Consider the following 24,867-nt stretch of genomic DNA (forward strand, 5'->3'; position numbering starts at 1 on the left):
CCAGATCAGCTCATAAAAAATCTGTCTGAAGTAGGCGTAATTGCAATAGTCAGAGTAAAACTTGAAAATTTCACTGTTTGTTTCCAGTTTGCAACACAGTCAGCCAATCTGAGTGAAGCTGTGAATTACAAAGGCCAAATGAAAAATAATTAAAATAATGAAGAGTGCTGGCCTCAAAGTTAGTAAACAAATAAAAATCTAGCTCTCCAGTCCAACCACGCAATGTGTAGTTGATATGCCAGCTCCTCAAACCTTTGTACTTTGCATTAAAATGTGGAGATGGAAAGTTGAACCTGCTTGTTGGGAAAAATACAGGCATTTGAAGCTTACTGAGAGTATTTGAAATGCACATGTAGCTTTTATCAGCAGCTCTTGTTTGTCATGCTTGACAAGTAAGCTGTTTTCTTTTATCTGTGCAAGCTGAAGAGTATGACAGTGGGTTAATGTGGGTTATGAGACTCATCTGACACCTTACAGTACAAAGGTATAACAAAGGCCTAAGATAAGTTAGTAGATAAATGCTAACAGTGAAGAAAAACAAGACAAAATTGGGTTTAAAATGTGTGGTTTAAAAGAAGACTTTCCTACATTTCTGAAATAAGTTAAAATGGGAGTGTCTACATGTGCAAGTGCTGCTGGATGGGTTTACTCCAGAGCCATTTACTCTGGAGTAAATCCACCCTGGGCAGGCATCCACATGTGTGCCCATTTGGGAGCAGATTTGTTGCTCCTGCCCCCTCTGACCCTGCACCAGCCCCCTGTAGCAGCCAGGGGGGCTGGCAGGGAGCACGGGGCCAAGAGACAGCTGTCTTATGGCGGAGGCTGGGAGAAGGCTCCCTACTCCTGGGAGCTGCCCGCTGCTGGGGCAGGCTCTAGTGGCAGGGGGCTTGGAAAGAGCCCCTGGTCAGCCGTCTAGATGTGCCTTACTGCGCAGTAATTACATGGCAGTTCATTTACTACTTGCATTTGCAGATAGCAAACTAGCTGCTGAGTAGAGCAGATTATTGTGCAGTAAGGGTCTGCATGTGTAATTTGCTCTACTGCTCAGTAAAGTGTCTCATGTAGACATGCCCAGTGTGAATATATTTGGCAGGAATTTTAGCCTGACTGGTTTTAAGAAACTTGCTTTTGTATTTTGTCTAACATCATATATATTCTTAATATTAATTTTAAAGTTGAAAATGAAAACAAAACCCTTTTGGTGAATTTTAAATAACTGCATGTTTCCTTGACAATAGTTGTAAGAAAAGTTGAACTAGACTTCCACATAATTCAGAACTTTTCCTGAAACAAATCCATGAGACAGCAAGACATGATGGCTGAATATTTGTGTCTTGAGAAGCATATTGTGGCTCTAGTACTATACGGGTACTATTCTGCTAGTGTTTATTTCTAAATATGGGTTTTAGGATTTGTATTATAATCCAGGGTGATTTTTCACAGTCAAAAGGGACTACCTACACTAAGTTCTTTATACTTCTTTCTTAAATACAGCTGTGTTTTCAGGTTTTTAAGGAAGAAGTGTTTATATGCACATACAATTTCACTCAACATCATAAGAATGACTAAAAATGTGGCTAGTGGGAATGAAGAATTCCTCTGCCTTCATTTTGTTTTAAGATTAATGTATAGAAAATGAACCATGGATCTTAAACTACTGTCCCTTTTAGTCAATGATGTGTGTGCATTATATAATTTCTGTGTGACCTATAAAGTACAGTATATAGGGAAAGCAGGAAGGAAATATTTTAGAACAATGGTTTTCAAATTTCCTAAACTCACAGAAGTCCTATCCTTATCCTAAATACTGACGCAGAGCCAGGTGACCGGGCCTGGCAGTGATGACAAACTACCGCCCATCCCGCTCTGCTGCTCCCCCGACCTCTCTGTGCAACCCCTGATGACCATCGCAGAACCCCAGGGTTCCTCAGCCCAGTTTGAAACCACTGCTTTAGAGCATTACAAAACTTATCAGTAATACGGCTGCTGTTACTGTAATAAACCTTTCAGCAACTATTGCAGTGCTGGTCCACCAAGAACTACCATTTAGCTAATAGCCGGTACAAAATGGCATTTCCAGAGCCCAAGATCTATGGAACGCAAAGTATAAGGCAGTACCTCTGATCCTGGGGCATGCTAGCTGGTGGTAACTGGTAATTGTTAACTTGCAAATGACTACAACTGAATTAAATGTACATGTTAGGGAGGCTGGGAAAGGAGTACTGCAAGTGAGGGTATGTCTATATTGCATTGTAGTATAGACGCATCCAAGTGAGGTTTTAAACTAGTTAGCTCTGTTACCAATAGCAGTCTAGCCATAGCAGCATGGGACTCGGTGCAAGCTGCAAGACCCCATGTCTAAAGTCTTTAGGAAGGAAAGTTTACTGTTCATTCAGAGGCATAAAGCTTAGCAGCAACGATGATATTCTTGTTTGAGGTTCAGAGATGATGCATCTCCCTTTCAGTACAATTTATATTCTTAGCAATTGATGTAATGTGTACTATTTTATATTATTTAACAGTGATCATGCATGACTACCATTGATATTCTTTTTCTCCCAATCTCTTTACAGCCATCCCTTCCTGTCCTATATACACTTTCCAGCCAAGCTACACATGAAGCAGTTCATCTCCTTTGTAGGATGTTGGTCTTTGATCCAGTAAGTATTTTTATTCTGCCTTTTAAATACAGTATTGTTTTAAATGTAGCAGTTCTTTTAAATGGGTTAAAGATTATGGATAAAGGGCTCTTTTAAAACTTCTTTTCTTTGCCACCATTTTATGGCCTTCTGTTCTGAAAAGGAGAGAAGAATGATCCTATGTCAGGCAAACACTAAATAATTAAAATCTCTCTCCTTCTCTCCTGCCCCCCCCAACTCCTCCCCAAAATAGTCTTCTCAATTTTTAAAGACAGTGTTTTTTTTGAAAGCAAGAAACTGAGGCACCCAGGATTATATGTGAATTGTACTGTTTTTGTCTGATAGCTTTTGATAGTAAAGCATTAGATTCTTCGATTCATTTCTAGTTGCTGCTGTAAATGAACTGTGTAACGTGACATTTCCTTTTGTATGTACACACTATCAAATGAGGGATTATTTCAGCATGCACCTGTTTTTCAAATTGGGATTAAATCCTTTGCTGCTGTGGACCTCAGCTTTTAGAGTTACTCTGCAAGTTTTTTTTTACTCTGCGAAGCAAGTCAGAAAGATTTTCTTCCTTTCAGCAAAAAATAGCATAAAGGCTTTTGAAGAACCAGTACTAAAACAGAAGAGGCAGCATAGCTAGAAGAGTGGCCTGCTAGCTGGGCCTCTGCAGTTGTGTTTCTAGCATTGCTGGTAATTTTGCTCTGGGATTAGGGGCAAGTGACTTTTCTACTTTTGTGACTTTACTCATCCCTAATGTGAGGATTTAATTATACTTTGCATTTATCACAGCAGCTTTCAACAAAAGGTTGCAAAACATTTTACAGAAGTAGGTGATGATGTTTGCCATTCATTTTATACAAAGTGGGGATCTGAGACTTGCTTTGTCAGACAAAAATCAGTCAAAATGAGTTGGGAATTGATTGTAGATTTTCTGACTCAAATCACTGCTGTAACCTCTAGAAAACACTAGCTATTTCACTATATTTCCTTCACCCAAAACTTTGTAAAATTTAAAAGTGCAAATTGCTATTTAGGGACTCTCATAGCCTTAAATCCAGTTCATTTCAGTGAGATTTAAGATTACATTTAACTTGAGATATGTACCCAAGTGATTTTCTGGATAAGGTTTGAACTTAAACATGTATTCAAATGTTTTGCTGTATCAGTACAAAAGTATTAGCTTTGTCCAGTATCTCTAATGGTAATATTTTGATTGTTGTACCACTCATTATACAAAGTTTAGATATAAAAAGTAATCGCAGTGAAACCTGTTTCAGGAGAAGTTGTTGCAGCATTATTTTCATGTCGGATTCTATATAGAAAGGTGATTGTTTCGTTTTTGTTTGGTTTTTTTATGTTGCTTTTTGTTTTTAAGCCAGATGCTCCCCCTAGTGGCATAATTAGACAAAAGTATAAAGCATTTTCTTTTAAGGCATTATGGGATTTAGACAGCATTAGAAGAAAAATTTTGGGAGGGCATTTCTAGATATGAACAGAAAGTAAATATTTCAAGTATGTTTTAAAAACACACTAACTCTGCTTCTTCATTTTATATTTCAGTCCAAAAGAATATCTGCTAAGGATGCCTTAGCTCACCCATATCTTGACGAGGGGCGATTGCGATATCACACTTGTATGTGTAAATGTTGTTTTTCCACCTCTACTGGAAGAGTTTATACCAGTGACTTTGAACCCATCACTAATCCCAAATTTGATGACACTTTTGAAAAGAACCTCAGTTCTGTTCGGCAGGTGAAAGGTGGGTATCGTGCACTCTTCACATTTGGATGCGTATCTTCCTGCTCCATCTTGGAGAGCAGATAGTTGGAATCAAGGAATGCTGCTGTATGCAATGAAGCAGAAACCTTTATTCTTTAGAGGTGTTGGTTTCTGTTCACTAGAAGTGCCCTTATCAGATCAGTCTTTCTTACTGTTCTGATGGACATGATACCACCCAATTGTTGGCGTATCCGAGTCTCTTGATTTTTATCCTCATTAATATTCTTCTCTGAAGCCAACGTTCCATATTGGAGACCTGTGCAGGGGAAAGACTGTATATTAGCTGGGAAGTCTGTATGAAAACTCCACCGCTAGCATAAAGGAAAGATTGTACGTCTTCATGACTATGCTCTGGAGAGTTGACATGGTCAAAAAGTAGAAAGTGGATACTTCTGTGGTCCTCCCACTTAATTCTGTCTGTTTTTATTCTGTCATGGTCTGTTCATATTGATTTGTCCATGTCAGATGCCTTTAAAGCAGCTGCTGTCATAAGCTCTGTTGCTGGTGCCACTCCATGGATCTGGCAGTGGTACAAAGGACACGCTCTGGGTTTTGACATGCCATGATGAGGAAAATCAATTTTGATGCCTGAAAGAAGGAACTATTGGTGCAGAAGGTTACTAAGTGCTACTAGTAGCTCTGCAGCACTAGAGACTTGAGGTCGGATCCCATCATAACAAACAAACCGAAAATAGACTTTGTTTCTTTGAAATTGGATCCAGGTACTACATCGTTGCCTTGGGACATAGAACCAAGACAGAAAAGGACAGGAATATGGGGAGGGATTTAGTTTTGCTAGTGATATTATCAGTACATTTTTAAGACAAAGTATAGGTAGAATAAAATACAAATTCTGAGATAGAAGGAATGTTATTTTTTCCCTTGACTTTCTGAATAGCAAATGGTACAGAAGCAATCCAGGAAAAAGAGAATTCCTCTTTTTAAAAAAGTAGCTGTACAGCTGTCATCACATCTTGAGTTATCTTCTCCATTGGATACACAGATCCAAAATTCTCCAGGTTTTTTGCTTTTGCGTGTTCACAGCGGTTTTTTTAATCCAGTCATTTTCCACTTCCCCCATTCTTTGCCAGCACTTCTCAGTGATGTACATCCTTCTGCTTTATTTACTGTCATTAACTGCACAGCCAAAAATGAAGCTAGAGGGAACTTTTTGCACTCATTGAAAATGAATTGAATTTGTTTTTGGACAGCAGGTATAGCTCTTGTTAGATGAGAAAACTGGAATGGCAAAATAGGCAAAAATCAAGTAAATTTTTAATTTAGATTTTTTAAAGTATCTTATGACAGACATAGTAGCTCACTTTGTCTATTTTTAATTTCATTTAATTAAATTACATTTTAATGCTCAGACACTGGAAGGTCTACTTCTAATAGGATACACTGTCTGGGTTGGTTTCAAAAACTGATTTTTCCATTAAAGATTTTTCTTCACCTTAATCAGCCTTTTACCCAGGTCAATGCTAAAAGGAAAGAAGCAGAAGCTGCAGGTCTCTAGAAGTAAGGCGCTGTGTACTGCTTCTAGTGAAATAATGACAGCCTGCTCAAGAATAAAAGGAATGCCACAATGGGCTCTGCGTTTCGCTACAACCACTTAACACCTCTGCAAAAATATTTTTTTTTCCTAATGTGTTTAGCTGTTGTGGCTTGCTGCTACAGACTTTTGCTTACTGGCCTACTAGCTCCAAATTGGGGCTTCTGTACCTATTTTAGACTCTTTACTGTACCTTAAAAAGCCTCCGCATAAGATGATGCATCTCCGGTCACAAACTGCTGCAGATATGCAATGTGAGGAAAGATACCTATCCAGAATCAATCATAATGCTGTCAGCAGCATCTGGCAAATAACTGTTTGCTTTTTTTCTTAAAGTAGCTACACATTTTATATGTCACTTCTATACAACAATAGCCATGTCACACACTTATGCATAGTGCATACACACAAACTCCCATTATGGCCTAGAATAGGAAATATCAAAACCTTCTATTCCAAGCCATCACACCCAAGGGAGGGGGAGAGAGCCTCAACATGCTGCTAGATTGAATGGTCCAGTTACGTCTAGGAATCAATCATTCCTCTACTTATTCACATCAAAGACAGTGCGTCACCATTACCCTCTAGTGGTACCACTTCCCCATTAGGTACTGAAGAAAACAGGCTCTTGACCGTGCTTAGTGAGTTCTCCTGAAACCTTCCATTAGGGATGACTGCCAACAGCATAGGTTCCTGCACATTGCCCTTTTCTTAAGTTTCACGTTATTAAGTGGAGCCTGTTTTTTCATCCCTGCATGTCCCTATTTTTTCCTTTGCATTAAGGTGATGCACTGGCATGCAGCAAATATGTGGTTTGTCCAGAATTTTTCACTTTGCCAGATGGAAGGGTGGGGTTCATGAATTCGGGAGCTGTTCATTGATGCACCAAACTGGGCTTATCAGCCAATCTGGTTTTGCCTTCATCTTTTATATACCACTAATAAATAATGGGTATTAGGCTTGTGTTCTCCAGGCCTGCAACTCCATTTAACGTTGAGAGTCTTCAAAACATGAAACCCTTCCTTCTTTAAAGTTATTTCCATAGTCTGCTTTCATCAATTAGTGTTCTAGTAGGGATTAGTACTGTATTTTTACTTGTTTTATTTCAGTGTTTAAGTGGAAGTTCCCTGGGCATTGGTGGTGGTTAGCAGTTTGCATCAGAATGGTGGTGAAAAAATTGAGTGCGTTATTTCTCCCCCCCCTTTCTGCCCCAATTGGTCTTACTGCATGTATTTTCACCGAAGAAAACCACATTTGACTTCAGTTCTATATTGTTTCTTGGTTTGAAACAAAAGTGCTAATCTAACGATAGGAATTTTCTCCTGTACAGAAATTATTCATCAGTTCATTTTGGAACAGCAGAAAGGAAACAGAGTACCTCTCTGCATCAACCCTCAGTCTGCTGCTTTTAAGAGCTTTATTAGGTAACTGTATGTAATCACATCTGATTAATTCACACTTCTTAGTTGTACAGCATTCATTGTACATCTGAAATGTTTTTTGATTTTGAATTGATGGGAGTGGGGAAACTTTAGAGCTGACTTCCACAAAGAGAAATTTAAATATATTTATCGTTAAACTTTACAAGTAGTTTTACTTAGGCGAAGCTGAAATTAAGTAAATTATATAGAAAGTTCAACTAACATCTTTGGGCAAAAAGCTAAAGGTGGAAGAATTGTCATGTAAAAATTAAGGGCGAGAAATTCTAATGCTGTAGTTGCATTGCAAAAGCATAAATAAAGTGATAAATGGGACGACATAAAGAAGATGAAAAAGTAAGGATGACAAATATATTTAATAAAATAGTATTGTTTTTAGTGGTGTATACTTGTTTACCAGCCTAGCCTTTTTTTTGTTTGGTTTTGCTTCTTACCTGTTACCTGTAGCAAATGAGCACTGATTTTCTGTATTTGTTGTATTCCAGTTCCACTGTTGCTCAGCCATCTGAGATGCCACCATCTCCACTGGTTTGGGAGTAAAAGTGGAAGATAATATACTACTGAAGATGTAATGTAGCTTTCCACTGGAGTCTGGGATTTGCAATTCTGGAGGTTAATCATGCTTGTACTGTAATTTTACTAATGAAGTTTTAAATTAACAACCACTACTTGTATGATATGAATAATATTTAGCAATGTACTAGACTTTTAATCTTGTAAAGTGGTTGTGCTTTTAGAAGAAAATATTTTACCCAGAGTTGCACATGTTTTATGAATTCTTGTGCAGCTGTGATGGCTCAGCTCAGAACAAACAGAATTTAACCAAATTCGGGGAGGTTATTTTTTGTTCTGTGGTTTGTTTTTGTTTTTTTTTAAATTGAGGTAAGACTGTACAAAAAGACAGACAGGCGTACATTTTGATATTGAGCCATTCCTCAAGATTTGGGATTTTCTAAAATTAAGGAATACAGAGAACTTGACTGCGACCAATCATGAAGTCTCATCAGACGACAGTGACCAGACTGTGCATGGGCACGTCATCTGATGATCAAATCCTATAAATAGCTTCTCACTAGAGCTGTGATGGTGATGTGTGCTGTTCTAAAATCAAATGTTGTGAGTAGAGAGAATGAGTTTGTGACTAGGAGAGACTAAACTTCTGTTTCCTTACCCAGTATAAATATATATATATTTAATCTATTTTTATTAGAAGTTTTTCTGCTCTTTCTTACATAAAAACCCCCCAAGCATGCATCTTCTATGTGTGTAAATAATTCCATTTATGGGCTAATTTCAAAGAACCATGACATCATTGCTGTATAGAGAGAAACTAGCTTGCACATTTTAGGTCTGTGAAATTTTGTGAGAAATTTTTCCTGCACTGGACAGTTGAGAGAAGAAAAAAAGAAAAAGGAAAAAAAAAAAAAAAAGCACATAGGGAATTATGTTAATTGTGTTTGTGTCTTTAGGCAAAGCTGTGGAAGTCTTGAAATGTCACAGTAGTAAATAACTTTTATTACTTTTTGGCTAATTCTTTTTCTGTTGGAACACTGAATTCTGTGCATATGTATATATGAACACAAATTGAAGGCCTCTACCTCCTGGAGTATACAACTTGGTTTGTTTACCTCCACATGATTATTTTTTTTTTTAAGTTCAGTGTGGAGACTTGAAACTTGAATGTCCCTTCCAACTTTTATATTTAAAACGAGACAAGAAAATTGAAGACTGTTTTTCACCTGTACAAAGAAATACTAAAGGGTGGTCTTAAATTTTGAGCATAGGTCTGGGGAGAAACCTTGGTGTTTGTTATGGACAATTAACTGTTAAAGTTATTGTAAGTTATCTGTATTTAGCAGAGTATTTTCAACAAGAGTGATCTGAGCTGAAATTGGAGACTATTAGTAAGTTATGTTTGGAAGTTTTAACTTCAATGAAGTAATTATTTGCTGTGAAAGAGACAAACGTTGAATTACTAAACAAAGATGGTGCAATATCTTTGTTTTTTATGAGGCTCCTGTGAATAAAAACAACTGAAGCATTTCACTTCACTTGAATGAGAAACGTGTTTAATTAAGAGCCCAAGAAGACACTGGTATGAAAGGTAAAATCTCAGAGGTTGGTCAGTTAATGTGGCACACTTGCTGGTCACTTTGTAAAATGTAGATTTGAAGTACAGTGGTGAAAACATTAAATGTGACATTTGAAAAAGAAATGGTGTTATCCTTTCATTTCCTGTGTTGGTACTGGTGGTGGTGGTTAGCTTTTTAGTGAGTCTAAAATTGACTTAATACTGGCCAAAATAATTCAAGCAAGAAGACTTCAAAGCATCTTGGTTTGGGAGCCTCCTTGTTTTCTTTTTTTTTTTTTTGTGAAGAAGCCTTCAGTTATTCTGAATTTCTGAACCTTATAGGAGTGTTTTGATCCTGGATGAAATTAAGAACTACAGGTTTTAACCCAAGACAAAAAAGAAACTGGTTTATGCTTAAATGTATTGGAAGGATTAAAGCTATGCTTTCAAGGATGACTGGCCCTGTGTCTTTTTTTCCCTTGGTTTGCAAAGTCCACACAGTTCTTTCATTCAGAGCAAAGGCACTAATATATTTTCTACGCAGCTAGTACAAAAGGAGCCCAAATACTCAACAAAGTTGGAATACCAAATCAGAATGAAAAGCATTTAATGTATTTCATGGACTTGAGCCTTTTAAAGAAAGCAAATAATGCACACACTTGGGACTTCTGCATCTCACAAGAAATACTTAGCCCTGTGGATGGAGAAGAATGATCTGGTGGCTTGAGCACAAGATTGGGAGATGGGAGATCTTGGGTTTCTCTTTCCCAGCTCTGACATGATCTTCCTTGGTGACTCTGGGTAATGTGCATCTCTGCCTCTGTTTGTGGTATTATGATGAACTGAATCTCAAGATTCGGCATTGCTTTATGTATGGAAATTACTACATTGGTTTTGGTTAGTTGAATACTATTTTTGTTCACTCACCTTCAGTTCTCCTTCAGCATAAATCTGGGGGGTTTTTAGTACAGGTATAAAAACAATTGTTTCTGTATCTCTGCATTGTTTCTTCTGTCCTGGATAAGCAACTTTGTAAAGACCTTGCTGCTTAATGTGATGAACAATAATGTCCCGTTCTTGGGTCAGGTAATTGCTAGAGCTTAATGGACAGATCTCATCAATAAACACGCAAAGAATAAAATAAGTTTGACCAGCTGCATTTCAAGGTGCCTTGGCCTAGATATAGGGCAGAATACCACAAGGAATGAGTGCACTTTCACAAAAGAGAAGTTTAAAAATATATGAAGGCAAGCATTCCCTGTAGCCTCAACTTCACTTTTCATGGAAATAAATAACAGCAAAAATGAGAGCATTAAATGCTGTCTCTGGGCAAGAAATTCTTGATCTGAAAACATTTCTATTTTGACCTTACTCTGAGAGCTAATTTAAAATGTGGGATCAGATTGGAATCCCTCTTTGTATCCAAGAAGGATAAAATATGACTTCCTGTTGGTATCATTATAATTGGGATTAAATAGTATTTTTCAGTACTGGACCTGAATGTCTGATTTTTAGCATATGCTCTTCTTTTATGAAGTGTGTTCTGATAAGGGGAACAATTAATGAGTGCAGAAAACTAACTGGAGCACTTTTATAATTGTTACAAAGATGACAAACTGATAAATGTATTGCAGGAATGATGTGGAGGTCAAGGATTGAGAAAGCAAGAGCAGGAAGACATGCAAGAATAGATGCAAGTTTTAAAAGCACGAAGATTACATGCTGTGCAGATCCTCCGGATGTGGCAGATAACAGCACAAGGACGGGAGATCACCCGCACAAGTTGATTATTAGCATTCACTTCCCGATGTATGCTGGGATATCTCGACTGGCCGCATACCTGCTGACTTTGAGGAGAGAGCCGTTTTCTTTCAGTCAGTTTTTGAGCAGCCTATCTGCCAAACTACAGTTTAAAAAAAAAAATGCCTGAATTTTTTAAAACTGGTTTCTCAACTAAATTCATTTTTTTGTCAGCAAGTAATAGAGATCCAAGAATCTGTCTGGCAGGCAACCGTTCTGTATAATTTACTATGTTGTGATTTAGTAATTACTTCTTCCTGTACTAGTTATCTCATATTTTCTTTTTATCTGAGAAGCTGTCAGTTTTCTGGATCACAAAAATCTCTGTGAATTTTAGGCTGAATGCTTTGAATCTCTTGGGTTTCTTGCAGTCAGCGTTTTCCTAAGAAAATGCAGTTTTCCTAAGATTGAGAATGAGATTCTTCATTCTCAACATCTTGCTAATTACTGATTGTGTATTAACAGTAAGGTTGTGGTATAATGTATTCCTGTGCTTTGGTTTCACACTGTAATTGTTCATAAAGATTTTGAACTCCAGTATGCCTTTTCAGAGGAGCAGTTATCTTAAAATAACATGGTCAGCGCTTGACAAACGAGACACATGTACATCATTTTGCTCTTTCAGTTAAAATTGTTATCAAGGAGAGCCCCCTGTTTCCCTGCCACGCATTTGTAGTGACTAGTTAGATAGGTAGACAGAATTGCTCAAGTTGCTATGATAATTATATCTTTATGCAAACCACATTGTGCTATACTAGCTTGTGTAAGACTTAAGCCACGTATTAAATGCCTGCTGTCTTGCCTACAGGCAGCAGCCTTTTTCCACAAATGACTTCGTGAACCCCTTGACAGCGTGATTCTTTGGACAATTTTGCTTAACTCAAACTTTGCTTAACTCTATTCTACTGGCACCTATAACTGTCTGCACAAATATATCTTTTAAAATGCATGATGTTCCTGGGTGGATTCATGCTTGTTCACTGCTTCTTAGAGCAATACAAAGACATTGGCCTCATTCGTTTGGCATATCTCCCAAGGGCTTTATGATTAATGTAATGCAAAATCTCAATACCATTCTACACCTCTTCCTTGAAGATAACAGTTAGTACAATCACTACTTGTGCAAAACTGAAAGCTGCCAACATACAATTAATCAGGTCTTAGGGCCCTTTAGGCTGTAACATTTTGGCTGACTTACCTACAAAACTTCTCAACACATACTACCAAAGAAGCCAGTATTGTTGAAATATGAAGCAAATAACTTGTTTTAGATATAACTTAATGATTAGTTAGAGAGATCCTGTTGATTAACTAGGCAACTTGAACATGAAGTACTGCAAATAGTTTCGCCCAGGCTATTTAAAAAAAAAAAAAAGGCAATCAAAGGCCCTTACAATGGCCAAGTCTGTTACACAATACTTGTTTACTTTAATTCTTCTAAAAATTAGTTCTAAAAGGTGTCAGTTACTTAAATTGTACCTTTTAGGGTAAAGCGTCCACACCTGAGAATAGGCTGGTGATCCAGGCTGACCTTGACAGGCTTAGGAAATGGGCGGATAAAAACCTGATGACATTCAATATGGAAAAATGCAAGATCTCTTACCTCAGGAGAAAAAACTCGCATCATGCTTTTAGGCTCGGCAGTGCTATGCTTGCTAGCACCATGATCGAAAGGGACTTGGGGACCATAATCAACCGCATGAATACGATCCACCAATGCAATGTTGCAGCTGGTAAAGCAAAAAAACCTCTGGCTTGCATCCATAGATGCTTCTCGAGCAAATCCCAGGATGTCATCCCCTCCCGCTCTACTCGGCCTTGGTGAGGCCGCAGCTGGAGTGAGTACTGCATCCAATTCTGGGCTCCACAATTTAAAAAGGATGTGGAAAAGCTTGAGAGAGTCCAGAGGAGAGCCACGCGCATAATTGGATGGCAAGAGAACAGGCCTTATGATGAGAGGCTGAGAGATATGGGACTCTTCAGCCTGGAAAAGCGCAGGCTCAGGGGTGACCTAGTGGCTGTACATCAGGGATGTGCATCAGGATCTGGGGGAACATCTATTCACCAGAGCGCCCTGAGGGATGACAAGGGCAAACGGTCACAAACTCCTCCAAGACCATTTTAGGCTGGACATAAGTTTTCATGGATTTCATAGACATTAGGGGCTGGAAGGGACCTCATGAGATCATGGGGACCAGCCCCCCTGCCATAGGCAAGAAGTCAGCTGGGATCGAGGAACCCCAGCAAGAAATAAATCCAAAGGAAAAATGCTTTTACTGCCCGAGCCCCCAGGCTTGGGATAGACTGCTTCCAGCGGTGGTGCAAGCACCTGCTCTGGACTCTTAAGAAACATTTGAATGCCTATCTCGCTGGGACCCTTTGACCCTAGCTGACTTCCTGCCCCTGGGCAGGGGGCTGGACTCGATCTTCTGAGGTCCCTTCCAGCCCTAATGTCTATGAAATGTATTTGATACAGCATCATAGAAGTTACCTCCATTAAAAAAATATTTAGGCCTAAAGCCTACAGAATAGAAGAAAAAAGGAAGGGGTGTTTTCTTCATAACAAGTGTTTGGTTGCACCTAGCTCAGTAGTGCCCAGCTACAGCCCATGAGAGCCTCTGACTTTACAACAGGGAATTAAAGATGAGGTGAACAGGGTGTGATGGTGCTAACGGTACTTTACTTGTTCAGTACAGTTGCCCAACGTCCTTTGAAAGTTAAGAGACCGCAGTTTACCTAGCTGTTGAAGTTAGCCTGCCTCTCAGTGTGGAAAAACAGAATAGCACCTGCTTGTGTCTTTAAAGGGTTAGTAGGTACAGGTTATGCCAGGGGTGCTGTTATCTGCGGATGTATAAAACACATTATACTCCGTATTTTCTATTCTGTTGCTACAACCTAGTTGCATGTTTTCCCTGGCTTGCTGGGTGCGGTGAATACAGTTTCTTTGCTTACATTGACAACTTGACTTAAGGTGAATGTTTTGAATTTTGACTCATGTACTTCTCCCCTATTTAAATGCTTTTCTTCCAGGTGGGCTAGTACATTCCCTGTCTTTGCCAACAGCAGGAAGAAGCGACTGAAAGACTTATACTTATTTTTTTGGTTCATTCATTCTCACACACCATGAAAGCCACTGTTTCCACACATGGAAGGACACAGTCAGAGCTTCAGCAAAGGTGTAATAATCAAGCCATAGTTGACTGTACCGTCTTCAAGTTGCAATTTGGATAGTTGCTTGTAAATCAAATGCTTATGAGCATGAAATCCTGGCTTTGACCTCAATGGGGACCTGTTTTCAGTCCCTGGGAGCCAGATCCTCAGTGGATATAAATCAGCATGGTTGTTCCAAAGACTTAACACCAGCAGAGGACATGGCCCAGCATTACATTTTAGCTTAGAAAAGATGTTTTTAAAAATGTAAAGGCCCATTAAAAATGAAGGGCTTTCTAATGGAAACACTTCAGTTAAATAACATCAGAAAGGCACGTGCCAAATGTATCCTCGTATCCTATTTGAGCTGCTGGCGATACTGGAACATTCAGTAAAACTAAAATCATCTGTTTGTTGCGCAGTTGTTTTCCCAGTTTTATATTATGCTTTATTTGAGTCATAAAATATCTTGAGATCATTGAAATGTGTATTCTTCGATTTATCGTTTTATATAATACAGTTCCTGTCAGTGCTCTCCCTTCTCTCTCGGTGCCAGCCAGGTAAGATTTCTGTTCAATAGTTTTGTTCGTTATCTCGATAATGGAAGAATGGTACAACTGCTGCACAATAAATAAAAAATATATATTACTGTACCTGGATCTTTTACTATAGTAACTTCCTGTTCAGAAGTGAAATGACTTGTGCTCTGTGATGTTATTCAAATCTATTAATAAGTTTTTAAGTGTATGGTGAAGAAAAGAATAACACTGACAAAACCTCGGAAGTGCCTTGGTATTAGTGCTGACATTTGTTCATTCAACTTCAAGAACCAAGTTATTTAAAGCAGTCTAGAAGATTTAGACCCAGCATCTGCTCCTGGTCCTTAGATCTTTGCAAAAAACATAAATCCTTCTGCAGAAAGAAGTTCATCAGAGGTACAGCAAAAAGTGTAAGGCTTGTTAGCGATTTAGACTCAGCCAGGAGGACTAACAAATTATAAGAATGTGATCATGAGTAGTTGCCTATTAAAACTTAACAGCATCTTCTCAAAACCACTGCCAGTTCTGCTTCTAACCCAAAATTTATAGAGAAAATTGTTTTTCTAAACTTAGCTCTTCAACCTACTAAAACCTGTGTTGCACTGCTGGAGGATGGTGTGCATACAGCCAGTGGGATCTTTTAATACCAACTCAAAACAGTGGGTTTTTCCCCCTTATCAAGTATTTTGGGTTCTTGCACAATAGCTCAAAGTGCAAGTAAAGTAAAGTATGTGTACGGCAGTCTAAATGTTTCTATTGGTAAGATGACTGGCCCTTTAAATTGTGAGCCAAGTGGAAGCAACCCAGCCTGCCGTACAGCCAATCCAAGGAGGAGGAAGATGGGATATTGCAGGAGGGCAGCTGCTCCTCCCACTGCTGTTGCAAGGAGGACATGGCTGCTGCAACTCGCTTCTTGGAATGGGTTTTTGCCCTGTATTTTCTCAGCCATATCCCCGTCACGTTACTGATAGACATGCAAATTCTTCTGCCTGCAAGTAGCATCTACCCGCAGAAGGTAAGCAGCTGATGCCGAGGGCCTCTCAATGCAGTGACTGTGTGCGCTGCTCCGGGCAAGATCTATGGGGATGGATGATAGGAGGGACTTGAAATATAGAATTAATTCTGCGCCAGGGTTTGAACCGCAATAACTTGGACTAGACTTTAGCTTAATCCACCTGATCTTGTGGCATCTTTAGGACAAATTTCATCTCCCGTTCCCTATACCGTTATGTTTCGTTGTCTGTTTGTTCACCGAGTGAATGCTGTAAGCACTGAGCTCACGTGGCACTAAGTCTGCAGAGTGGCGTTGGGATTAGCCGTGTTGGAGCAGTGTTGTAGCCGCGATGGTCCAGGGAGTATGAAACGGGCAAGGGTTTTGTGGGTGATGCCTTTTTATTGTGGGCCAACTGCATGGTTAGGAAAAACTTAGACAAGCTTTTGAATGGAGTGCACTCCACTGGGTTTTAGGTTTATTCATTTACACTAATCAGCTGGATAACAAACTAATTAAAAGGAGAAATCTATGTACATTTATTTCTTCTGCCATTTGAAAGGATGTCGTCAGTTTAAAACCAGAAACACCTGCGAAACCTCTCTTGCTTTTGCTACTTTCATAGCATAGTCAGTTATTACTAAAAGTTGTTCTATCCTGGAAGTACTTGAACACCTGGGTGACACAATATCATTTCTATACATGTTATACTAAGTGTCTTAAAAGGCTAATATGGTATATCAAAGACACGGGAAGCAGTATAGCAAGAGACCATAACTGTCGCTTGCTTAATGTGAGTTTTAATTTCTGTTGAATAACTTGCAGCAAGTGTGCCGTGGGGAGAAAAAGCTGGCAGCTATATATTAGAGCCAGTCACATTTTGTATGAACAACCAAAGTATAATATGTCTCTATTGATTTGAACCCTTTCCCCCCCCCCCCCCCCCCCAAAAAAAAAATCATTGTTATAGTGGTTTGATCAGTAGCATGGAGTACAATGCATATGATCAGTAATATCATTAGTTTAGATGGACCTCACTTCATTAGCATAATCTATTGGACTTGTTCTGTTATGTGGGTGTGAGGCGCTGTAGCTTACACTTAATGACTTCATTTTGGCCTTCTTTCCAGCTAGTAGGATTACTCAATTATCACGTCCATATTTAATATTTAGCTAGCAAATCTAAATGGACTTTGAGCTCAAAGCCATGTTTAAAGCTACTTTTCTGGCATTCAGACCCATTTGCCTAGTTAGCTGACGGTGCAAAACATCACTGGTCAGAGATGACGTGTACTTTGCCGCCTGACGCTACAGTTAGAGGCCTAAAGGAATTTGCAAGAGGAATTTGGTGTCTAACTCCATTAGACACCAAACTCTTATTGACTTCATGGCACCTGCTAAGTCTTGTGAAGCCATCTGTAATTAAAAATGCCTAAATACTGGTGCATTTCTGATCCACTTTGGCCATATAGAGCAAGGTCAGGAATAAAAACGTCCTTTCTCTATCTGCTAAACCTGCCTTGTTCCATAGGTGAAAGACGACAGATCAGGAGCAGTCTGTGGCTGTTTACTTTGGAGAGGCTCAACTTTAGGTGGTCTTGATAATCTCACAAACAGAGAAAAAGTGCTGCTGAATTCACTGTGCATTTTAAAGGAGTGCATTCACCATGTTTAGGAACTTAACACCTGCTAATACTGGCAGTTGAACAAGTGAAGATTTATATACAAAGATGAAACTGTGTTGCTGAAAGTGTTAACTATAAAAGTTTTAATGTGCTGTTTGTGTTTGCTTTAAGCTGACGGAGATGTTAAAATGGTATATGGAAAGCTTTAAAGATTCTATGATGCTGGAGTCTCCTGAATGGTTTAGGACATTTGTTTATTGTGAAGCCTTCCTCCAGTTGCCTTTCTTTCCCTTTGCAGCATATGCGTTCTTCAAAGGTTGGTATACAAGGAATGGAAGAACAATATTTTGCATACCGTTTTCTTTTTAAAATGTGACTATATGGTACAGAGAGGCTTTGACTTGAGCCATTATAAATATGTATTGTGGGGTCCTACTTCAATAAAAGATTGCCTAACTACGCAGTGCAGACTAGGAAACAAATTGACTTAATATGCAGAAATATGTACCTCCCTTTTGCTTTTCCAGCATGGGACAATAGATCTCATTTTCATTTCAAAGCTCTTCATTATCAATGGAAATCCTAGATTTCTATGTAATGGTCAGTGGGGAGAGAACAGACGGTCATAGACATCTCGGGTAACTTTTTAAGTTAACGAATTCATTTTCTTCACCTGTAAATTGGGGATAAAGAGGATACACGCCATCAGCGCAGGGTTTCTCATGGTTGCTTAGCCTAGTGCGTAGAGAGTGCGAGCGAGCTCTGAAGTCAAGTGTGTATGTGTCGATATTGGGAAATGGTTAATCCGCTTGCTCTGATGCTTTCATGAAATCTCAGGACTCCTTTGTGCATTCTTTCTAACCACTCACTGAGGCAGGTATTGGTAGGGTTTGTGGTGTTAGTCTTCTACTTTAAAAAAACTCAAGATTCAGTTTTTCACTAGATCTGGTATTCATTGCAACTGGGATTCATGCTGTTCTGGATTACAGATTTGTTTGTTGAAAAGTTATTGGCTTACTGCCCTTTGTTTGAAAAAAAATACTAATATGCATCACTTCTATCTCTAATACAGGTGGGTGTAAATGGATACGGACGCCTGCAATTATCTACTCCACTCATGTAGCTACAACTCTGTTGCCTTGCCTTGCCCACGTCCTCTTTCACGACTTCTCAGAATCGAAGCAGGGTCCTCAGACCCAGCAGGAGCGCCTTACCCTCATGTCTGTATACATCCCCTATTTGCTGATCCCACTCCTGGTTCTGTTTACCATGCTATACAGCCCCCAATACAACCAGGTAGAGAAAAAGAAAAAGAAATAAAGAGAGTAGATTGAAACAACCATAGTTGTCTGGTTTTTAGCCTTTTTAATTCAGCGGGAAGAGTGCCCACTTAACAAGTCTGTCTACCGCACAAGTCTTTCTGTAAAATCCCTGAAGTGGAATTATTCGCTGTTTCAGGCATAGAAATACATAGAAGTCGCTGACTTGGCATCCCATTGGGCATCTCAGGGGAATGACCTGAAGTAACAGGGAGACTTCTGGGAGGTGGCATTTGAAGTAATTCTGTGATTTAGACTTTGAAGCTGCAGCAAACAGCATTCGGTCTCTTTTGGCCTAGTTCTAAATCTCTAAAGGAAAATGTTAAATGCATATAGTGAGAAGACTGTTCAGTCATTGCAAGTGTGTTTGTATACAGTCTTCTGTGTAGTGGTGGTTTAAATTGAAGACCATTTCCCATACCTGGTTGCTTAAAGTTAGGCAGAAGGCAGAGTAGACACACAGTTGCACAGCTGGCTACCTCTGTCTCTCTCTAAAGCGATGCACAAAGATACACATGTAATCATTTAAGCTGTTTTATTTCAGATGCCTGTAACTTCTGCTAATCTATATGAGATTTGTGGGTAGTCAGCAGTTTTGGAAGTCAGCCTATTTCTATTTAGGATCTAAAAACACTCTTGGAATTACCTTTAAACATCCAGGTTTGAAAACTTCAGCAGAACCCATTTATAGTTAACACCAGTTCTCAGTTCTGGTTTGGTGTGTGAGAGAGCTGTTAATCACGAACTGCTCTTCCCCGCCCCCCCCCCCCCCCCCCCCCAAAAAAAAAAACAAAACAAAAAAACCCCAAAAACCATAGGTGGTAATTGATTCTCTTTTGATCGTGTCACACAAGTTAAGAATTGAAGCCTTTTTTACTATAGCACCCCAGGAAATTGTTAGATGTGGCAATCCAGTGAGGTAGTTAAATAAGTCTAAGGAAGACAATGTTTTAAAATTCCAGATCTAGAAATTAGATGAACTGTAGCAGCTGATTCTGACATCCAGAGGCAATATAAAAACAAAGAAAGCAATGTCTAAAAACAATAATTTATTTTTCCGATTTATCTGAAAGTACCGTACATTTCAAAAAGTAAGGGAGTCGCATAGCAGCAGCAGTATTTATTTGAATTCAAACTACTGACCATACCAAACTTTTTAAAAAGTAGTGAAAGGCTAGAAGTGGTCTTCTTTACATCTGGGGAAAAACCTTTCTTATTGCCATTTTGAGTTCATATAGAATTACAAAAAGCTTTTTCCTTTGTACAAACCATTTTGCTCATTCATACACAATGCAAAACTGCATATTTTTGGAATTATTAGTATACTGGAATGGTAAAGTTTTCCAAGGTCATTGCTGTTTGGTCTCCAAATCCTTTATTTCTGAAAAATGAACTGGTCGATGAATTCATTCTGGTCAGCTTCTATTTTACATAGGGTCTCGTACTCTACTCGATATCTGAAAGAGAGAGAGGTTAAAATGTTGTTTTTAGTCCCCCCTGTGATTTAAGTGACTAAGTTCCATTTCCAAGAGTGACTTAAGCCTTTTGGGGTAGAGGGAAATCAGTATGCTTTAGGCTCCTACGTCACTTTGAAAATAGAATTTAGCTATCTAAATGACTTAGGCCTTGCACCACTGAGAAGATCAATGCTGAACTACCTTTAAAAAAAAAAGTGAGCAAACCAAACACTGAAGGACAGTTTTCCTAGCCTGCCCTCAGCTGGCCACCAGTTTATCAGGAATGCAAGACCTGGCTTTGTTTTAGCCCCACTGACCAAACTGCTGAAGATGGACTGAACTAAAATCCAAAGCCCTGGACAATGCTCCCTTATAGACAGGCGTGCACATGTTAAGATTAAGCATTTAACTTGCACAATCACAGCAGAATTCACAAACTGAATAAATCATGTTTGTTACAGTATTATCTTTCAAAAGATCAAATCAGACTTCCAGAGCGAGCTCTCAATCTTGGCTTCATGTACACACAAACTTACCTTTCCAATTGCATTTTCTTCTCAGTTATTAAAGCCTGAAGCTGCTGTTGCTGTGCTTCCCTTTGCTTAGCTATAGACTTTAGCAAATTTCGGGCACCAATTGCCTATAGAAACAAGATTGCTTTTTAGCAAAGGAATTTTATCATTAATGTTTTGCTACTGTCATTTCCAGCTGGACAATTTTCAGGTCCTTTTAAAACACTTGGGCACTGAGAAGAGTAACATCTTCATAGGATTTCCTCTTCAAACGTAAGGTTTGCCACGATAACTGACCCACACACAGTATATGGCAAAGCAAGATAGATGCTAAGAGAGTTTGTGGTACAGACAGAGTCCCTACAAATCTATCGTCTTTGTAGCTGTGAAATGTCATGCACAATGTGCATTTCTGTGGATCAGAGGCTTGCTAGCTTTGCACAGACATTAGTGAACTGATAGTGGCATCCTACCAAGTTAGGTAATAACACCACTTTCCTGTCAGGGGAAGCTAACACCACCATTACTGGTAATTTGGCCAAGCCGCAGAGAGGGCAGTGGCAAAGCCTTGTCTAGAAATATTACAGGATCATTGATCACTGGTACAAGGGAAGGACAGGTAAGCAGAGAGGTGACCGCTAATTCCGATTTGCCCCCCCCCCACCAAATCAAGATGACAATACATTTGCTTGTTTATTATACTATTTCTAAATTAACCTATAAAGTGTACAGATGGGTGATGTGTCTGTCTACGTATGCATCAACAATGGAGTTCACAAAAGAAGCTATCATTAGTGTGTATGTAAATGCTTTTTTCTCTAATCAACCTCTTCCTTCTGCCAACTCCCTTCAATGACGATGCTCTCCCTGGTGACACTTTCTGAATGATGCCGCACGTACAAAATTCGGGTCCTTTGGAACAAATTAGCGGAAGAAAGAAACTGATTAGAAAGCATGTTTACCTGCACATGTGCCAACAACCAGTAGGGCTGGGATAATGCAAATACAAGAGTGATGTGACACTATAATGAGCGTGCTTGTCAGAATCTGTCAATGGTTCTTTATACACCTTGATAAGGGGAGACCTGGCTGTCACTGCAGAGATCCCGCACGCACCACCATCTGCGACTGTCTATTTCAGATGGATTGCTACAGATTGCTTTGAATGTGAAATAAGGGGGGGGGGGGGGGGGCGGTCTTTACTTGCAGAGGCAGAGGATAGCATTAGATAATATTTGCACAGTACCTTCATCTTCTCGCTTTCAGCTGCTTTTGCTAGTTGATCAACAAGTTCAATTAAGCTACCCACTATTTTTTGAAACTCTGCAATTTCTGGGGAGGGGAAAAAAAAAGAGAGAAATTGCTGTTATACCAAATGCATCCATCAAAGTGATACCAGTGTTGTATTCTGATAGACTTTGAGTGCTTTGTTTTTTAAACTGGGATTACTTTGTGCTTGACAGAAACAACGCGCACACAGATTGCATCAGGAACAATGCACGCACAGATTGTTCTGTGGTTTTTCTTGTTACTCAAATTGGGTGCTATTTCTTCTACTATGATGTGTGCTTCTGTGTTCTGACTTGTTTTATCTCTGGATTTAAATAAAGCCCTTTGTTGGCTTCTTTAGCAAGTGAAGTGTCCTAACATACAATATCACAATAAAGCCCTGCGGGAAAATAATCCTTTCAAAAGACAAAGCTGGGCTTCCACCTACAAAAAACCATCCCTTTTCCTTGCGTGAGACCAAATGCATTTGCTGTATGTGCTGCGAGCTGGAAATGTCACAATAAATAATACTTCACGGGAACTTTGCCTTGATTTAATCTTTAACCGAAAGCAATTGAGCAGTCAGGATTTGCAACGAGAAGTCGCCTTACACAGGTGTATCCATGCCATTCGCACGGCTGTGGTAGCAAACAGAAAGCAATGCTATCTGCAGCCAAGCCATTCCCTACACTAATGAATTCACTTCAGAAAACATCTCCATAAATAATAGGTCAAATATTGCTGGGGGGGAGAGGGGAAGTCGACATCGACCTCTTCTATCTATGCTGGACGGGAGCTTGGCAATGAGAAGCTCAGGCCTGGATCAGGTTTCTTTTCCGAGTTTCCCTCGCTTTATGCGGGTTGCGTATGTGCAAATTCGCTCTTAGGCAACGACCCTTTTTATACCAAAAATGGGAAATGGTCATTATATGCAAGGTAAATTCACTCTTATGTGATCGGTGCAGCGGAAGCCCGCAGTCCCCTGCTTTGTGCAGTGCACTGTGGGAGCGACAACACAGGCAGAGGAAGCAGACATTATTTGGGGGGGGCCGAGGTGGCCGGCGGCTCCTCCGGGAGCTGTGAGCCACGAAGCCGCCCGCAGCCACTGCCCCGGGAGCGCCACGACGCCACGTCACTGCAGCCGAGGCCCTGGAACGTATCCATGCTTGTTACATCGTAAAGTGGGTTCCCGCCCCTCGATGCGAATTCGAGTCACGCACCGCTTTCCAGCGTCAAGCGAGGGAAACCTAAACTCGGTGCTTGCGAGGCACGAATTCGAGTTACAGACGTTTTCCAGGAACTTGCCTACCGCATCGAGCGAGGGAAACCTATCCGTGCAATTCGTCTTTGCTTGTAAGGCACGTGTACACGGCACGAATTTGAGTTACGCACCGCTTTCCAGCGACGCGTGTACCGCGTTGAGGGAAACCCGCACACGCAACTCGTCCGTGCTTGTGCGACACGAATTCGAGTTACAGACGTTTTCCAGGAACTTGCCTACCGCATCGAGCGAGGGAAACCTATCCGTGCAACTCGTCTTTGCTTGTAAGACACGTGTACGCGGCACGAATTTGAGTTACGCACCGCTTTCCAGCGACGCGTGTAGCGCATCGAGGGAAACCCGCATACGCAACTCGTCCGTGCTTGTGCGACACGTGTGTGCGACACGAATTCGAGTTACAGACGTTTTCCAGGAACTTGCCTACCGCGTCGAGCGAGGGAAACCTATACGTGCAACTCGTCTTTGCTTGTAAGGCACGTGTACGCGGCACGAATTTGAGTTACGCACCGCTTTCCAGCGACGCGTGTAGCGCGTCGAGGGAAACCCGCACACGCAACTCGTCCGTGCTTGTGCGACACGTGTGTGCGACACGAATTCGAGTTACAGATGTTTTCCAGCCACGCGCGTACCGCATCTACTCCCTCCCCCCGAGGGGCCAGGCTCGGAGTGACCCCCTGCCCTGGGGAACATGGGTCAGCCCGGCCCTGCTGACTCAGCACACGTGGGGGCCCGATCCGGGGGGGAGGGAGGGGGGCACTCACTGTCCACGAAGGCCTTGCACTCCTCCCGCAGCTCCGCCGTCTGCTGCGCCACGCCCGGCTCCAGCACCCGCAGCTTGTTGAGCTCGTCGAAGTGCAGCCCCGCGCCACCCAGCAGCTCCCGGGCCATGGCCGCCGCCTGCGCCCAGCGGCCTCAGTTTACCCGCCGGTGGAATGGGCGCAGCAGCGCCCCCCGCGCCCTGCGACTCCCCTGCCCGCGGCCTTCGGCTGCCACGGCGACAGCCCCGCCCCCCGCGCGGAATGTACCATCCCGCGGGGGGAGGGAGGGAGGGGATAGGCTGAGAGTAGCGGGGCGCTGCGTTTGTTTAGCTCATTCCATTGTTTCTCATTCTATTTTAGTATTCTTCTTAATTATTTATAATGACGCGTGGCTGCCAGGCTCGGCTCCTTGCTGACCTCCGCGCGGCCTCCACGTCGTGGGGCCTCCCTGCCTGCCGCCGGCCTGCCGGGAGTTGTAGTTCCCGACTGCCGGGGCCCATCCACAAGTGAGGGGCATGCTGGGAATGGCTGTCTTTGCATGCAGGGGCTTGCTGGGAGCGCCCGTCCGCAAGTGAGGTGCATGCTGGGAGTGACTTTTTGCCCGCGGAGCATGTCGGGAGTTGCAGTTCCAGGCTACCGAGGCCTACTGGGAGCTCCCGTCCATAAGAGAGATGCATGC

At 40.9% G+C, this 24,867-nt stretch overlaps 3 protein-coding genes across 6 annotated transcripts in view; 2 read left to right on the plus strand and 1 right to left on the minus strand.

Annotated features, from left to right (window-relative positions):
- The window catches only part of NLK (nemo like kinase), a 109,517-nt gene extending 99,578 nt beyond the window's left edge, over window positions 1–9,939 (plus strand). The window contains exons 8-11 of one of the 2 annotated variants that reach the window (XM_019493447.2): window positions 2,574–2,660; window positions 4,206–4,404; window positions 7,307–7,406; window positions 7,901–9,939. In XM_019493447.2, coding sequence (XP_019348992.1) covers window positions 2,574–2,660; window positions 4,206–4,404; window positions 7,307–7,404 — 384 coding nt within the window. In that variant the 3' untranslated portion in view covers window positions 7,405–7,406; window positions 7,901–9,939. The remainder of the gene's footprint in view (window positions 1–2,573; window positions 2,661–4,205; window positions 4,405–7,306; window positions 7,407–7,900) is intronic. The other variant, XM_006276455.4, reaches the window with a different exon arrangement.
- A 5,884-nt stretch (window positions 9,940–15,823) lies between these two features.
- On the plus strand, window positions 15,824–18,931 carry TMEM97 (transmembrane protein 97). The gene is made up of 3 exons (XM_006276454.4): window positions 15,824–15,990; window positions 17,763–17,907; window positions 18,664–18,931. The coding sequence occupies exons 1-3, from the start codon at window positions 15,868–15,870 to the stop codon at window positions 18,909–18,911; spliced, it is 516 nt and encodes a 171-aa protein (XP_006276516.1). The 5' UTR covers window positions 15,824–15,867; the 3' UTR covers window positions 18,912–18,931.
- A 1,008-nt stretch (window positions 18,932–19,939) lies between these two features.
- IFT20 (intraflagellar transport 20) lies at window positions 19,940–24,674 on the minus strand. Of its 3 annotated transcripts, XM_006276451.4 has the most exons (4): window positions 24,192–24,650; window positions 22,126–22,211; window positions 20,904–21,007; window positions 19,940–20,367 (listed from the first exon to the last, which is right to left on the minus strand). In XM_006276451.4, the coding sequence occupies exons 1-4, from the start codon at window positions 24,316–24,318 to the stop codon at window positions 20,286–20,288; spliced, it is 399 nt and encodes a 132-aa protein (XP_006276513.1). In that variant the 5' UTR covers window positions 24,319–24,650; the 3' UTR covers window positions 19,940–20,285. The 3 variants fall into 3 exon arrangements, with proteins under 3 accessions (XP_006276513.1, XP_006276515.1, XP_059573616.1); XM_006276453.4 differs by lacking the exon at window positions 20,904–21,007 and having other exon boundaries at window positions 24,192–24,666; XM_059717633.1 differs by lacking the exon at window positions 19,940–20,367 and having other exon boundaries at window positions 20,904–21,791; window positions 24,192–24,674.
- Window positions 24,675–24,867: the final 193 nt, after the last annotated feature.

This window comes from Alligator mississippiensis, chromosome 14 (genome assembly GCF_030867095.1).
Source record: "Alligator mississippiensis isolate rAllMis1 chromosome 14, rAllMis1, whole genome shotgun sequence".
NCBI classification, from domain to species: Eukaryota; Metazoa; Chordata; order Crocodylia; family Alligatoridae; genus Alligator; species Alligator mississippiensis.

What these genes read in the sequence shown, in the direction of transcription:
- TMEM97 (XM_006276454.4), top strand. Translation starts at nt 15,868, where the DNA reads ATGGCTGCTGCAACTCGCTTCTTGGAATGGGTTTTTGCCCTGTATTTT. An exon ending in GTAGCATCTACCCGCAGAAG is followed by an intron (nt 15,991 to 17,762) that starts GTAAGCAGCTGA and finishes GTTTGCTTTAAG; the next exon opens with CTGACGGAGATGTTAAAATG. An exon ending in AGCATATGCGTTCTTCAAAG is followed by an intron (nt 17,908 to 18,663) that starts GTTGGTATACAA and finishes TCTCTAATACAG; the next exon opens with GTGGGTGTAAATGGATACGG.
- IFT20 (XM_006276451.4), bottom strand. Translation starts at nt 24,318, where the DNA reads ATGGCCCGGGAGCTGCTGGGTGGCGCGGGGCTGCACTTCGACGAGCTC. An exon ending in GTGCAAGGCCTTCGTGGACA is followed by an intron (nt 22,212 to 24,191) that starts GTGAGTGCCCCC and finishes TCCCCTCCCCAG; the next exon opens with AAATTGCAGAGTTTCAAAAA. An exon ending in AAGAAAATGCAATTGGAAAG is followed by an intron (nt 20,368 to 20,903) that starts GTAAGTTTGTGT and finishes TCTCTCTTTCAG; the next exon opens with ATATCGAGTAGAGTACGAGA.